We start from the raw sequence: 17188 nt of genomic DNA, 5'->3' as shown, positions 1-17188 counted from the left end.
TTTGAAGTTTATAAGTAGATTGATTCCCTGTTGATATTATGGTCATTGTTACAAAAAAATAAATAAATAAATAATAAAAATAATCGTTGAACAGATTATATAACATTCATTTGCTTTAATGTGGAGGGTAATGTTATTTGCCGAAAGTTAGTTTTGAGTGGTCAACATATACTTGACAAATTCTTATATGTACGGAGTATTAAAAACATTTTTGGTGTGCGATAAGTTGCATGTGTTTGTTCACTTAGTAAAAGCGAACAAGTTACTATAACTTGAGACACCAATATGGTTTGGGTTTGATGTTGCCTCCATTAGACATTGAGGATTGAAGTTGTTCTCTTGTTTCTAAAAACTTGCACAGTTTTCCATATTATATGCCGCAATATAATCTCTATTTTTTTTAAAACAAAATGATATGAAAGCTTTTACGTACTACTCACTATGTCCCTGAAAGTCTTCCATGAAATAATATGCACTTTCTTGTAAGGTATTGGTCATTACTTTCTTTTATGACATTAAAGCTTTTACATACTACTCTCTACGGCCCTGAAAGACTTCCATGAAAATGCACTTTCTTGTAAGATATTGGCTGTTACTTTCAACATTCTCTCTCTCTCTCGTGCAACTGTAAATCATTCTCATACAATTTCCACACTTGTGAATTCGCTGTCAGTAGAGTAACGGCAGGCAGCAAACCTGCCATGTTAAGCTCCTTCAAAGATTAGATCCTTATGCAGACAGACAAGCTTTACAAACACTTTCAGCCACAACAGCAAAAATTCCTGAGAATATACAGTACAGGTTTCCTGTAATCAAGCATAATTTCAGTCTGTCATCACAAGTCTATCATACTTGAAGGTGAACAACTTAGCTCAGTGAACCACTCTAGTGTATTCATCGGTTTCCATTCGCAAAGAGATTCACTACCTAAACCAGATTACTCAGTGGACAGCACTAGCTGTATTCATTAAATTTCATTCACAAAGAGCTAAACCAGGCCAGATCGTTCAGTAGACAGCACTGCGGCCAGGTTTATTTTCTAAACCCTTCATCCTCATCTCTTCTCTAATTGTTCCTACATCTTCCCATCTTTCTGCCAGAGCATAGACATTCGAAAGCCCTATATAATCTTTACTTGTAGCTCGTACACTCCCAAGTTGTAAATCTGATTGGAGCTGAAGTAGTATCTTCCCCACTCTCTCACCCATCACATAATCCCCATGAAGCCTACATGAACCAAGCAAACTCCTCCACAAGACTGAATTCGATTCAGTAGGCATTCCAACTATAAAATCATAAGCTTCTCTCAAGAGCCCTGCTTTTCCAAGAAGATCAACTACACACCCATAATGCTCAATCTGAGGCGCGACACCAAATTCCTTCTCCATGTTGTGAAACAAATATAAGCCCTCTTCAACAAGTCCTGCATGACAACAAGCAGACAACATACTTGTGAAGGTTACTGTGTTTGGCCTTACATCACATTCCCTCATTGCATTTAATAGCTCTATTGCTTCTCTTCCTTTTCCATAGAAAGCTAGTCCTGTAACCATCGCGGTCCAAGTACGTACATTCCTCTCATTCATCATAGCAAAAACTTTGGACGCGATACCAAGATACCCGCATTTAGAGTACATATCAACCAAACTAGTTCCAACATACACATCATTTTCTGGGGCATCAATCGTTTTGGCTATATACCCATGAACACTACGCCCGCTCTCTAGGGAACCTAGCTGCGAAACAGCGGAAAGCACACAAACCAAAGTCATGCCATTAGGCTTCACATCCGAATCATCCGCCACCATCATCTCCTTAAAAGACACCAAAGCCTTAATTGAATTCTCATGGGAATTCTGTTTCTGTGAGGAATACCCTGTTATAAGCGCATTCCAAGTAGCAGAACTTCTCACAGGCATTTCATCAAACACCTTCCTTGCAAAACTGATACCACCATTGTTCGCATAAAAATGCAATGCAGTCGTAGAAACTAAAAGATCCGGCATAAACCCGAGTTTCATAGCGCGAGCATGTATCTGTTTTCCTTCATATAAACCGGATACAGAAGGCGACCGAGCACACGCGCCAAGAGCAAAAATGAAGGTGTAATCATCAAAAACAACGGAAGAAACAGAAACCCATTTACCAAAAAGATGAATTGAATCTCTGGGTAAGCTGCATTTGATCAAAGTATTAAGAAGAAAAAGTTGGTAATCTGTTTGATTATGGTTAACAATGAGATGAGCATGGATTGGAGCTTGATTAGGAGAGAGTAAAAAATGGTTTTCGATAAGTTTGGCTAATGTTGAAGGAGATTTAAGGTTAGTTGTAATGAGTATGGCATGAATTTGTTTCAATTGGATGAAAGATTTCGGTTTTCGATGAAGAAGAGTGTAGATCAACTTTGAAGTTGAGGACATGGTTTTTCTTTGTGGTGAGTAATGGTTGTTAAAAATGGTGAACTGGGTAGAACACCCAAAAAATTAATTTACCATTATTATGGAACTTGATTCTTAATACTCCGTAATTGTGTTTGGTTGTTGTTAAGTGAATTTATTGATTTTATTTGCTAAGAGGACAAAGAGGTTTGGAATGAGCTATACTCACCCCTAGGGGTGTACATAAAATACCCCGGCCCGAAAATCGGACCGGCAGTTTTAAGTCCATTATTGGTCTACGTAAACCGGTCCAGGTCCAACCTAATCCAGATCTGGATCGATGTTCACCTCTGGGTGTGCATAAAATATCTTGGACTGGAAATCGGACCTGAACCGAACCGGCAGATTCAGGTCCAATACCGATCCGTTTAACTGGTTTAGGTTTGGACCGGTGTTCACCCTTACCCACCCCCCTACATTTCTAAACACCATATTGCACCTTGAGAAAATACAAATTATCACCTTGACAAAGAAAATCGTAAATAAATAATAAACAAATTTTTATTAAACTAGGGTGGCTTACGCGCGCAATGGGCGCAAAGGGTTAGCTCTTGCAGAGAAGTTGTATTGACATGTATTTACACCTTTGGTTTGGTTGGTAGACCTGATAGTTTTAATACGTACTATTTGATTTATGTGCCTATGTGGTGGCTATGTAGAAATATAAGATAGCCACTAAAATCTTTTATGATAATTATTTTTAAAACCCTTAAAAGTTTGACAGTGTTATTTCAAAATTATTATTAAATAATACTACCTCCGTTTATTTTTATTTGCAAATTTTACTATTTTTGTTTGCTAATCATGTGCAACTTTCTATATTCTTTCTATTTTTAGTAAACCAAATCAATTGAAATTACATTATTACCCTTACTTAAAAAATATTAAGTTGTTTATGTTACCCTTACTTTACTCTAAACAACATTAACCTAAAACTAATCAAATTAACCTAATCTAATTACACCCTCCATTTATTATCTCATTTCCCCCCACCTACTCTCATTTACTTTCCTTCCCAACCACCAAAAATTAAATTCTGATGGTTGAGTGTCTTTTTATTTTCTGGAGACTTATTGATATGAACCCTAGTTCATCTCCTTCCTATTTCTCTCTCTTGTTCGTCCCTAATTTCCTCCAACTTTACTCTCAAGATCTTCCCTTTTCTCATCAGATCTTCAAAAAAGCGAGTCCCCTAACATGAAGATCGACCTTGATCCACTTCACGACGCTTACATTGCCACCGACGATGTAGGTGAGGGTAATTTGATTCTTTCCCTAATTCAGTCTATAGAGACCGAATCTCCTTTTCCTCGCCAGTTTTATGAGTCTAGTGAGGCTGGTCCTTACTGTTCATCGACTACATACAAGGCCCTAGGTAAGGTTTTAGAAAGCGTGGATAAGGCTGACCGTTTGTTAAGGGGTGAAGGTGTAAGGGAGTCCCGTGGCAAAAAAAATGCTTGATTTCAGTGCTGAACCTGTAGATCTGGTCCTTGAATCTGGTGAGGGTAGTTTTGTGCCAACTAAGAAGCCCAGATCTAAGAGGGCAAGGCCAGCCCCGAAGCTCCTGGCTAGAAGGAAGGCAGCGTTGGTGGCTTTACGGAGGATGCGAGGCCTGCCAGATAATGAGGTGATCTGCCTATCCTCTGATGAGGAGCCTGAAAAGGAGGAGGGTTCATCACCTCCTTCAAAGAAGGCTGTCACTCCAGTGCAAGACCGTGAAGTTCATGGCCCTCCTATGATCCATAATGCAAGGCGGATGAACCAAGGGTTCAATCCTCCAACTGACTGCTTGCGTAACGATTCCTAACCTAATTTATTTAAATTATGATGTGATGAGTCCCTTTCCTGTGATTTGTTTGATAAATTTTTGAGTTCCTCTGGTGGGTTGTTGAATTTCCTTTGATTTGCTGGATTTCGTTTGATTTCCTATGAGTTGTTGGATTTACTGTCATTTGTTGGATTACTTGTTTGGTTGTGTTGTCTTCATTTCTCTGATCAGTTGGATTATAGGCTATGTTGTCTATGTGTGGTGACTGTGTTTGGCTATGTTGGCCTGGTTGCCTGTTTAGTTGTGTTATGCACTGATTTGTTGGCTATGTTGTGCACTGTCTTTTTGTTATTCATGTAGTCCTGTTGTAATGAAGTATAATTGTTGGTTAGATCTTTTGCCCTGTTGCTTGTGTGCTCTATGTTGGGTTCTTGGTTTATGACTCCCTGATACCTTGTTAGTATGACTTGATGTGTACTATCCTTTCTATGAGTCCCTGTTGCCTTTTTGGTTTAATTTTACTTGATGTATGCCCTGTTGCCTTGTTAGGTTGTTACTGTATGTTGTATGGTTAGTGATTGGATGACAGTTTTGGGAATTTGATTGATGAATGATGAGGCTTTTGTGTGCTTTGTTTCTTTACTGATGAGGCTTCTGTGTTCTCAATGATCATTTTTGTAGAGAACCTAAGTCAGTCCACTGCTTATTTGTTAATGGAGTCCCATATGATTGTCTTCTGTCCCTTGATTTGTAATGAGTCCCCCAGTTAACTGTGTTATCTGCATTCCCAAATCCAAATGATGAAGGGACTCCATTGAATTTCATTAAACACAAGTGTCTTGCTCCAACAATTTGTGTTATGCTATTGTTATTGAGGTAAACTTGTGATTTAGTGTTGTATTCAACAATCACACACAAACCTTCTGATGGATTGATTTCCCACATAAAAGCTGATTGTTTTTCATTCATATATCATCAAAAAAGTGGGTACAAAAGGAGCATAACTTGATCAGAAACATTACATAAGACTGCCTTCAGTGTTTGCATCATTGTAATCAACAAAATACACCTAACCACCTACTAAGTGAATGAGGAAAAAAAAAACTCAAAATAAAAACAAACATTGATTAACATAGCTAAGTGGTTATGTTTGGCAGTCCTTGTGTTTGTTCATTGTTGTGAATAGACCCCTAGTCTGCATCAACCTTCATATCTTCTGTAGCTTGTTCAGTGCCTTGATTTGTTGGCCTAAACATAGTGTTTAGGTACTCAACTGCTTGCAACACTACTTCCTTCTGCACTTCTACTTGGTCTGGCAAAATTCCTAGATTTTCAAGTTTTTTTTTGTTCATGTGTGGTATTTTGTACTTGTTGCCACCTTTTGCCTTGAGGATGTTTAGCATGCATGTTTGCAAAGTCAACCAGATGTACTTGTTGACTTGTGGATTGAATGTGTCATAAGACTCAGTCACTTTCTCAACTAGCTCATCTAGGTTTTGTGGAAAAGACTGATATTGCAAAGACTGAATAGACCTAGATAACCCTAAATCTAGCACATTCAAATCAGGTGACTGTGGTGGCTGAAAAACAAATTGAATATTGAACCCATTTGCTGTTGTTGTTGCTATGAACTCATCATCCTTTGGAACTTGGTGTGGCCTTGCATTGTCCCATTGAATGACAACATTTTTTGACAGACTTTCAGGCCACTTAGACATAATTGCTGGAATAAATTTTGTCAGCAACATATCTCTAATCACTTCTCTGTTTACATTCTGGAGTGCCTTTGTTTCCCAAGTTCCTACAGCTCTGTTTTTGCTGGATTTTTTTGCTTGTTCCTTGACAGTGAATGGGAAAATGCCATACTTACCATCATGTAGGAGTTCCCCATTTCTTCCATACAATGGCTTCCCAATCATTGCCATAAACATAACCTTCAGTTTGAATCTTCTTGATTGTATTGCCCTGTATGGATCTTCCTCACTTGGAAGGAGATAAAACCTCCTTTTATCAAGGTTCAGATAGAACCACTTCTCATCTATGTGTATGGTATGATCCATATCAACAAATGTGGGGTCCTCATTTTCTGCAATTGGGTTAATGTGTGATGGAACCCACTTGAGTCTGGCTTCCTTGTGATCTGATGACAGTGCTGGCTTGTTGCTACTTGTGTATGTTCTTAGCCTTCCCTTTTTTTTTCAAATTGTGCAAAGTGACATGAGATATCTTCAATGCTGTTGCATAACTCCTTTCTGTCTGCCTTAAATGCAATGGGACTGACTGCAAGAATGCATCAGTAAATTGTAGGGGCTTTCTACCTACTCTACCATACTTCTTAGTCCTGACATCAATCAAATTCCCTTGTGCCATTTGTTTTTTGATGTCTGTCAGTATTCTTGTGATTGTGGATTTGTGAACATTGAAATCAACTGATAACTGTTTCATGAGACCCCTTGGTAAGTTACCCTCATGCATTTTAACCAACATAGCATCCACAATCTCTCTCTTCTTTTGCATGGTGAGCTGCTTTCTGTTACTGCCTTGAGTCCCTAATTCATTTTGTTGTTGCATTTCTGGGGAAATCACCTCAGCTTTTGTGTTTTGCTACCCATTTTCTTGTTCTTGGTTGTCTTGCATGTTCTCATTCTCTGATTCATAGCCATCAAGGCCTAGATCTTGCATATCTTCATCATGATCATAGTACATTTCTGCTAGTTCTTCTTCTGTTAGCATATGATCAACATCGAAAAAAAGAGCATCAAAAAATTCTGCCATATGTAGTTTTTGATTTGTTTCTGTTTAGATTCAGCTTGATGGTGTAGGGGTGGCTGCTGTTTTTTTTTTTTTTTTTTTTTTTTTTTTTTTTTTTGGAGTAAGGCACCCCTCTGTGGATATGTAGCTAATCAAGGATGCTAGGATTTAAAGCTTTATTCGGAGAAGATGATGGCTGACCTGTGTGGTTCAGCTTGATGATGTGCAGCACTAACTTCAGTTTAGGGTTTTTTTTGGGGTTTTATGGGCTAATCATGGGTATTTAGTGCTAACTTTTGGATTAAGGGATTCATCTTTTGACATTCAAACTTGATGTTTGTAATTAATGGTGACTTTACGAATGTTGGAATTGTGGAGGCTGAAATTTATATGTCTCTTAAATGCTGAATGTAGGCTTTAAATGCCTTAAAAAATTTGAATGTATGTTTTTTTTTTAAAAAAAAAAAGTTAGTGGGAAAACAAAGTCCACCAAAAATTTCAAATGATTCGAAATTTTGGTGAAAATTTAGGGGGGAAATCCACTCCCTCCTAAAAGTACCAGATTTCCCCACCAAATCTACGAGTGGGTGGGCCTACTTTCTCTTTCCTTACCCTTTAATTTACATCTTTCATTATCTCTAATATATGCCCCTCCAAATTTTGCTTCGTGAACCGTAAACTTCTCCAAAGTTGCAGATAAAAATGAACGGAGGTAGTATTTAATTGATTTGCATCTGATCCCTTCACAATTTAAGCGGCAATTGTCAGTTTAGAACTCTTAATTGATTTGCATGTTTCAATAATACTTAGGCCCTGTTCTCATCAGATTATTTTCAGTTCAGTTCAGTTTAGCTCTAATAAGTTCACTTCAGTTCAGTTTAGCTCCTAATTTCCTTCTCTTATAAAATATTCAGTTCAGTTCAGTTCAGCTCATTTCAGTCAATGAGAACAAGCCCCTAGTGTGTTTTTCTTCAAATGATTTTTTTTGCGAGCTTTGGTCATACGGAGTTTTAAAATGTGAAATGTTCATTGTAGCTAAAAACTTAATAATGTAAGTTATTCACTTAGTTATACTTTTCCTCTTAAATTCACTCCAAAATTAATTAATACCAATTTTTTTTCCTATCATTGATTTCCCTTGATTTTAGGATTTTTAAGTTCTTTATACCCCTTGATAACATCTGCTCAAATATCACTTTTTAATATGAATCCCATTCAAATTCCATAATGTTGTTTATGTGCCATCAAACAATGTAGTTTTCAAAACTAATAAACCTTAACAATAGTTGCAATTAAATAACGACAAGATTGTAAATAAGAAGAGTAACCATGAAGGAGTAAAAATAGATAGTCTCTTGTAATAAACAGTCTCTTCGTACATACAGTTTTTTTTATTTCTTTTTAAATCTATGTTACTCTTTAAAGGGAATACCCTTTTTTGGTTGGGAATTTTCCCTTTCCAAAAATATCCTTTTACAAAAATAACTAGTCTTAAACTCGCGCGATGCACGGTTGTTTATTGTATTGTGATTTTTTATTTTAAAAAAATAAACATCAATAAAAACAATATGGGATCTCAAAATTATACATAACTAGATTAGACTCGTGCGACGCATGATTTTAACAATATGTTACAATTTAATAATTTTTTTAGCTTATTTGTGTGTAATATGTATGTAGTACAGATAATTTAACAAAATCTAATATATTGATAAATTAATAAAGAGTTGAAACTCCATTCATATAATCTGTATAAAATATACGGAGTAGGAAAAAAAGATAATGTTTATAAGAAAATGAAATAGTCCGACCTTCCTTTAATTTTTCCAATGGAAATTGCATAATTAGTCAATTTAAACATAAAAGTTGTTAGGAAAATGTATAATTAAATTACCATTTTTAATTTTTTTATTTATGTTGAAAAAAAATTATGATGTCATTATTAATTTTGGAGGGAAATTTTTTTATAAGAAATGGACATGTGGAAAGTAATGACATCAGCGGTAATTACTTTAGTTATAATTATAGATGGGTTAATATATTTTTTTTAATATATAAACATTACTATCGAATCTTATAGTAATTGGCAATATAATAACAATAGTGTTAGGTTAGCATTTTTAATATACAATACACATAAAAGTTTGTCAAATTTAAACAATTTGTCATCTATAATAGTTACAATTTATAAATGTTGTATTAAAAAAATAGATCAAATAAAAAAATTGTTGCACAAATCTAATTCAAATTTACAAAAATAGTTCTTAAAAAAACAAAAAAATAAAAAAAATCAGAAAACAAAAACGAAGTAACAAAAATTAAATTCATAATTGAGATCGTTAAAAAACAAACTCAAACTTAAACATTGTAAAAGGATTTTTTTTTTTTTGACACGGTAAAAGTAATTAACTACGAAAACTTTTTTAAAATCCAGATGATATTTTGAAACACATTTTTTTTTAACGATAAACACAATTTATTTTTTCTTTTTTAGGCAAGTAAACACAATTGTTTTAAATAAACACTTAAACATCAATGATCCAAAGATACAAAAGCATTTGAAAACAAAATTAAAATCCTATATAAACTTAATAAAAATCAGATATGAAAAAAAATGATATTTGATAAAATTTAAAAATATTGAAAATAATAGAAAAAAATTGACCATTTAACATTGAAATAGAAAAAAAAAAAAAATTATACAGATTTTTATGAAGACCTACACAAATTGTAAAGCAAAATGCGCCTGTAAATTCAATACCACCAATTCCACCATTAGTTTTTGAAATTTGTATACAAATTGAAAATAATTATTTTTTAATTAGTTGATGTAAATTATAGACTTTGGGTGAAAGAGAGGAATGGTAAAATCAGTGAAAGATAGGGAAGGTAAAATATAATTAATTTTTTGTGTAACTGAAATTTATATAATGAATGTAGTGAAACCCAAAAGACACATATGGAAATTGATATTTTAAAAGAATTGTAATCATTTAGGATAAAGATGATATTTTTTTTGTAATTAGTGTTTTTTTTTTTTTTTTAACATTTTAGTTGAAACCAAACCAAAAAAAAAAAAAATGAAAAAACAAGAAGAGGACAAGTGTCCTGTAAACTTCCTGTTTTAAAATAATTGTATATTAAAAAAATTGAAAAAACAGGAAGAGGACAAGTGTCTTTTATACTTCCTGTTTTTTTTGTAATTTTTTATTTTTATTTTTTTTTTTTTGAAGGAACTGCCAACAATCCCTAAACGTGGGATTCAAAATAAAAAAATAATAAAAAAAAATCTACCAAAAACAAATGAGTTAAGTGCACACTAAGGTACTCAACTTTAATCAAAGTTGCAATTAGAGTACCCTAGTTGCAAAAGTTGCAAAAAGGGTACTAAAAACTTACACCGTTAAAGTTCCGTCACTTTTTCTTTTGGCCCAATATGTAAAACTCCCAAGTTTAGTCAGAAAGGTATTGAAACAATACACTTTAATGCCTCCTTTTGATTTTTACTTCCAACTCCCAAATTGATCTCTTCCTTCAGTCAATTTTCTTTTCTTTTTTTTTCATAATCTGTCAATTTTCTTCAGTCAATTTTCTTCAATTACACCTTTTTCATTTTTTTTATTCCAATTTTTCAATCCATTATCATGGTTGAAGAGAATAATCCATGGCTTGGACCACACTTGTCTCCCGCCAAAGGTATGCTACTATAATAAATTTTCAATTTTTTTACTTCTTCTTTTTGTAATTTGTGTAATTTCATTTGTTTAATACTTGTTGTTGATAAAATATAGTTATAATTTTGTTTAGGATTGTGATTATGTTGCTATTAATTTTTTATTTTGGGGTTTAGGGTTTTTTTTTTGTTTTAATTTTCTTTGCAGTTTATTTTTTTTTTAGTACGAATTTTTGTTTAAAGTATGAATAAATAATTCTAATTGAATTATATAATTCAACAGTGTATGTGCTTGAATTGTGATAAAATTTCAATCTTTTTAAATTTAAAGTTGATGTAATGAATAAATTTTAATATATGAATCGATTTTTTTTTTGTTTCTTATTAGCACTCTTATTTGTTTTTTTATATGTTGTTACAGATTTTCAACTTAATCCATGTTTGATAGTGCACCATGGTGGATTTTGGTCAGTTGACAGGGGACTAGTGTATAATGGTGGGAAAGTTGATGTATTTGAGGACATCCCTGATGGTGTTAATGTCCCATATGTGAAGGGAATTATAAACATGTTAGGTTATAATAACATAATTAAGTTGCACTACCAAAACCCTAGGAAAGACTTCAATGATGGAATAAGGCATTTGTGGTATGACAACAGTACCTTTGATCCCTTCTTGGTCCTCCTTTTGAAATTCAAAATCATACATGTCTACACAGAGCATGATCCAATCAATGAACTGGGTAGTGTAGAAAACACAAGTTCTTTTGTTGGCTTACTTACTTCTATGGATAACCCTATTGAGTTTGGAGGCGTGAATGGAGTAGAGATAGACTATGATACAAATGGAACAGATGAGGATGACATGGAAGTGATTAATGCTAGGGAGAGATGTAAGGAAGACAAAAAAAAAACAGCGTGATTATGATGAAGAGCTAATGATGCTTAAGAGGCTAGATGAGACAAAGGGCAAAAACATTGATGATTTTAACATTGAATTTGATGGGGGTAGTGATTTAGACAGCCCAAGTGAATCTGATGAGGATGATTGTGGTTATCTAGTTGCTCCTGAACTACATAAAGACAAACAAACCAAGAAGAATAGGCTATTGGAGGAAGGTGACAGTAGTAGACAGTCAAAGTTTTACATTGGTCAACCATTTGAGAATGCCAAAGCTTTTAGAAAGGCCATAATTAACTACTCCATACAAGTGGGTAGAGACATCCCATTTACAAGAAATGACAACAATAGGGTGGGTGCAGTGTGTTCTAATAAAGATAAAGGGTGTCCTTGGAGGATTTGGGCTTCATGGGAGAGAGGTAAAAGAACCTTTATGGTCAAGACGCACAATCCTGAGCATACTTGTGGGAGATCAGCCAAGGTGAAGAAGATGACATCTGGATGGATTGCATCAAACTAAGTTCAAAGTTAATCCATACATTAAGCTGAATGATATTATGGAGACTGTGTGGCTAGAGTGGGGTGTGAGAGTAAGTAAATTTATGGCCTACAGAGCAAGGAAGAAAGGACAAGCTTTGATTGTTGGTGAATACAAAGAACAATATGCATTACTTCCAAGATATGCAGGTGAGGTACTCAAAAGTAATAGAAACAACACTGTCAAAATACAGATGGATGGTAATGTGTTCAAGAGGATTTATTTTTGCTTTGAGGCTCTAAGGAAAGGGTTTTTGGCAGGTTGTAGACCATTCATCTCACTTGATGGTTGCTTCCTTAAGGGTCCATTCGGAGGTCAATTGTTAGTGGCAGTGGGTAGAGATGGGAACAATCAAATGTTCCCAATTGCTTGGGCAGTGGTTGAGGTGGAATGCACTGATAGTTGGAGATTGTTCTTGTCTTTGTTGGCATTAGATTTAGGGTGTGTCCAAGGGGCTGGATACACATTCATGAGTGACCAGCAAAAGGGCTTGTTAGCAGCAGTTGCCGAGGTGTTTCCCGAAGCTGATCTAGAGTGTGTGCAAGGCATGTCTACTGCAACTTTAGGACTTTGTTTGGTGGTGGAATGGAGTTCAGAAAACAGTTTTGGGTTATTGCTAAATGCGTTACTGAGAATGATTTCAAAGCACAAATTGAGGTTATGAGGGGCATATCTAATGCAGCAGCAGATGACTTAATGAACAGAAATTACAGGAAGTGGTGTAGGGCATTCTACACCTCAATGTCAAGTTGTGATAGTGTTGACAATAACATGAGTGAGGTGTTTAATGCTTACATCCTAGGTAGCAGACACAAGCCAATTATCAACATGCTTGAAGACATAAGAGAGGGCTTGATGGAGAGATTACACAAAAAAAGAGATGAAATTGGAAAGAAAGAGTTGCTATTGTGTCCAAGGATACAACAACAAGTAGAAAAACACAAAATTTGGGCGAGAGGGTGGAATGCATATTGGGATGGTGGGTTTTGCTATGTTGTTAGGGAAGGAGCCACTCAAACTAAGTATGTTGTGAATCTAACTGAGAAGACTTGCAGCTGTAATGGTTGGCAAGTTAGTGGAATTCCATGCAAGCATGCCGTGGTAGCAATATGGAACAAAGTGGATGAGCCTGAACAATATATGAGTGATTATTTCAGAAAGGGCACATACATGAAGGCTTATTCATACCTATTGGAGCCTTTGAATGGACCACAAGAGTGGCCAAATGCTGAGACATTGGTTACTGCCCCCCCATTGAAGAAGGTTCAACATAGGCCTCAGACAAAAAGGAAGTTACAAGTAGGTGAGGTAACAAAGTCTGGTAAAATGAAAAAGGTGGGCATTGTTATGACTTGTAGCACCTGTGGAATTCAAGGACACAACAAGAAAGGCTGCAAAAATGTCCCTAATGAAAACAGAAACAACAACAATGGGCCATCTGACAACAATGAACAGATTAGTTCAAGGAGTATACCAATGCACAATAGGGGTGTGGGAGTATACACATATCCTAGTGGATATCAGAGGATAGCAACTGTAAGTGCCCACTACATTATTCATTAATTTTGCTTAACTTGTAACAATCTGACTATTATTTAATGTCTATTTTGTGTAGCCTGCAAGACCAATAACACAGCCTGCATTCAATTTGAACCATCTTAGGCCATCAGCAGTCTACTCAGACTTTGAAGGAGAGCAAAGTGTGTATTCATTTAGCCAAGAGTACCACTGGTCATAGACTGAAATGGGATCACAACACTCACAATTCATCACTACACAAGGCCTACAAGACTTAGCAATGGCTAAAAGAAATCAAAACAGGGGAAAGTAAAAGTAAGTTTACTCTCATGTAGAAAATTCTTTTTTTATTGCAATAGTTTAATGTAGAAACATATACGGCAATTAGTACCTAGTACATATTTAATTAGTGTTTAATTATTCACATTGCTTTATTATATTAAAATGAAAAAAAATTAAATCAAACTTTTATGAATTGAAAAATGGCAGTTAGTACCTGGGAGCAAAAGTTACAAAAATGTGCGGTGGAAGCTTTTGGAATGGAGCACTAGCAATCTTGATCTTCAAGAAGAAAGACCTTTTGATTTTAATTTTTGTTTTTTTTTTTTTTTAAACTTTGGACAAAGCTGCCTTTTTTCTTTTTTGTGTGAAGAATGCTACCCAGTTGGACCGAGTTGGTGTTGATTTGACGGTTGGGAATTAATAAAAACTTGGTTTTGCAATTACGGCAGCTGATGTATTAATTAGATATTTTTTTTTTTTTGTTAACAACATACTTAACGGAATGTGTTTAGAGTACCCTAATTGCAACTTTTGCAACTAGGGTACCTAAACTGCAACAATCATGAAAGTTTAGTACTCAAGACTGCACTTAACTCAAAAACAAATTATACTGGATAACTACCAAGAAGTTTGATAAAATTATCCTTTTATCTTAATCCTTCCTCATACAAAATTCAAAATCGTTTTAAAAAAAATGGTTCACAATTGCATCAAAATTGGGTGACTCATCAATTTCTCCTCTATCAAATACATATTATAAGGTAAATATACTTCTATTGTCTCTATATATCCGGAAAATAATAATACAAATCTAAAATCAATTCAATTTCTTACTAATGAAATGCTTAATAGTGATTATTTTTATTCAAGTTTCCATCTACATGGAACTTATGTTGTTTGTTTATTTTAATTTTTTCCATTCCCTTTTGGTGTGTTTGGTTATGATTATTTTTATTTTCTCTTATTTTATTGAATATTTACAAGCAATGAGTTTTTACCAAGTCTTAACTTTGACAAATTTGTTGCATTTGATTGTGGGTAGTGAATGTTTGTAATCATTTTTTAATATGGGGTATGCGTAATTATTAGTTTTTAGGGTATGCTTAATTAACTTTAATCTTTAAAGGGATTTCCCTTTTTGGTTGGGAATTTTTCCTCTCCAAAAATGCCCTTATAAAAATATTTATTTTCAAGAAAAATATTTATTAAAAATACAATAATAACTACCATAATAATTTTTTTTTTAAAAAAACAAAAACTACTTAAAAAAAATTGATACTCGATACTCCATCACTGCCAAAAATTTTTAAAAAACCGTCCATTGTTCTAGCTATCATCCTTCCGTCGTACAAAATAAAAACCTTCAAATAAATAAATAAATATATATATATATATATATATATATATATATATATATATATATATATATATATATATATATATATATATATATATATTTATATATATATATATATATAAACCACTCATATTTCTTTGTTTAAAAGTTTTAATACTATAGTCATATTGTGTAAATTTTCTTTTATTTCATTTTTGTACTTTTATTTATATCTTGATCTTGATGTATAATGTGTGTCTTAATCTCCATCTACTTAACTGATGTTTATTATATCTTGAAATTGTGTTTAGGAAAGTCATGGAAGGATTCTTTACCCTCAACTTCTAAATTCAATAAATCTATCCATAATCTTAATCTTTAGAAGATTATATACAACAACAACAACAACAAAAACAAAAAAAATTGTGTTTTCCCATGCTTCCTTGATTTATCAGAACTTCATTTAATTTTTTACAAATTGTGTTTTTGGGGATATTGTTTTATTTTCTTAATTAATTTACTTTCCTTTTCTTTTATTAGTTTCTTTGTGGATCAAAAAACAAAAAAAAATAGTTTATTTATTTATTTATTTATTTTTATTTTATTTTTTTGTGTGTATATATACTTCCCTATAACAGTTACTAAAATTGATAATGAGATTTTTGGTTTCAGAAAAAAAAAAAAAAAGAATGAGATTTTTTTTTTTTTTTTTTTTTTGAAGGATTTTGGTAATAAGAATTTATATTCTATAACAAATTGCAAAGTGTTTAATCGAGGAAATTCATGTTCATCAAGCTGATCTATATGGAATGTACATCAAGGGGCATTTACGTCTTTCTAACTTTTAAGTCAGGGGCTTCAATGTCAAATAACCAATGTGTACCCAAGGCGGCTGTGTGACTAGGCAAACGATGGAGTTAGTTAAACTAACGTTGGAAAAGTCAGTGTTCTAACGTCTGTCTCTTAGAAAATTGCATTCAGATAATTGGTTTTCCAAAAATCATACTCACACCATTACTCGAAACCCTAACTACTGCGAATGAGTAAACTTCGATATCGCGAACCGAAGTCGGAGCTCCGCTATTCCGAGGACGGCATATGAATTATCGGTGAAATTGAGGTATTCGACGGCAATTTAAGTGTAGCCATACCCCGTTTGAAGGTGTTGGGGTTCATTTCACACTGTCACTGAGCAATTGTGAGTTTGTTGATGTAAATGTATACATTGGTGTCGTCAATACCTTTAATTTCTGGAAAATTGCTCGTTCCTGGTAGTTAAATTGGAATTGGGCAGTTAGTTGTTCATGTTGCTAGGTTTTGTGGATAAATTAGTTTGGTACTAGCGAATTCACTTACCTTGTCAAATTCCAACTTATAAAACGACGGAGATCGCCACTCTAATGGTCTTCTCTGCTAGCCGATATGTCATGTCCACTGGGTAATTTAAGAGGAGAACGACGGAGTGAGAAAAGTGACAATGGAGATCAAGGTTGAGAAGTACTTCCTCCGTTCTTTATTACTTGACCCGTTTTGACTTTTACACTATTCACCACCGCTCCTTTGACCGTCTTTTGTGAATAATATGTAACAAAAAACATATTCATGTGAGATCTTTATGAATTCGTCTCGATAAGTACTATCATAATATATAACTTTTATAATTTTTACTTATGAAAAATTAAAGTTATTAATCGTTAAAGTTTTGCATTGGCAAGCGTGATAAAAGAAACAAGTCAAGTAAAAAAGAACAGAGGAAGTATTAATTTGGTTTTTTTTTTTTTTAATAACATCTTTGTCAACAACGTTACTAACACCTTTACTAATGTCCGTCTCACTTGCTAGGTCATCCACCGTACAGAACAATATAAAAGTATTTCTTCTGTTAAAGCATGACCCACAAAATGGGTTGATTGACAAAATTTCGTTGATCAGCCTGATCAACTGGGGCTGACTCGTGTTTAATCCTATCCATATCCACTGGCAC

The 17188-nt window shown here is 34.0% G+C and overlaps 2 protein-coding genes and 1 pseudogene across 2 annotated transcripts; 1 reads left to right on the top strand and 2 right to left on the bottom strand.

Moving 5' to 3' along the window:
• Positions 1 to 454: 454 nt before the first annotated feature.
• On the bottom strand, positions 455 to 2420 carry LOC145576312 (pentatricopeptide repeat-containing protein At3g18970 pseudogene; annotated as a pseudogene).
• Positions 2421 to 5396: 2976 nt separating this feature from the next.
• On the bottom strand, positions 5397 to 6266 carry LOC145575226 (uncharacterized). Its single transcript, XM_081633123.1, has one exon. It carries the CDS (start codon positions 6264 to 6266, stop codon positions 5397 to 5399), a length of 870 nt encoding a protein of 289 aa, XP_081489249.1.
• A 4210-nt stretch (positions 6267 to 10476) lies between these two features.
• On the top strand, positions 10477 to 14302 carry LOC145576311 (uncharacterized). Its single transcript, XM_081634085.1, has 3 exons — positions 10477 to 13604; positions 13684 to 13901; positions 14076 to 14302. The coding sequence occupies exons 1-2, from the start codon at positions 12654 to 12656 to the stop codon at positions 13804 to 13806; spliced, it is 1074 nt and encodes a 357-aa protein (XP_081490211.1). The 5' UTR covers positions 10477 to 12653; the 3' UTR covers positions 13807 to 13901; positions 14076 to 14302.
• The last annotated feature ends 2886 nt before the right edge of the window (positions 14303 to 17188 follow it).

This window comes from Chenopodium album, chromosome 13 (genome assembly GCF_948465745.1).
Source record: "Chenopodium album chromosome 13, dcCheAlbu1.1, whole genome shotgun sequence".
In the NCBI taxonomy this organism is placed as follows: Eukaryota; Viridiplantae; Streptophyta; class Magnoliopsida; order Caryophyllales; family Amaranthaceae; genus Chenopodium; species Chenopodium album.
This window is presented reverse-complemented; position numbering and strand designations above follow the sequence as displayed.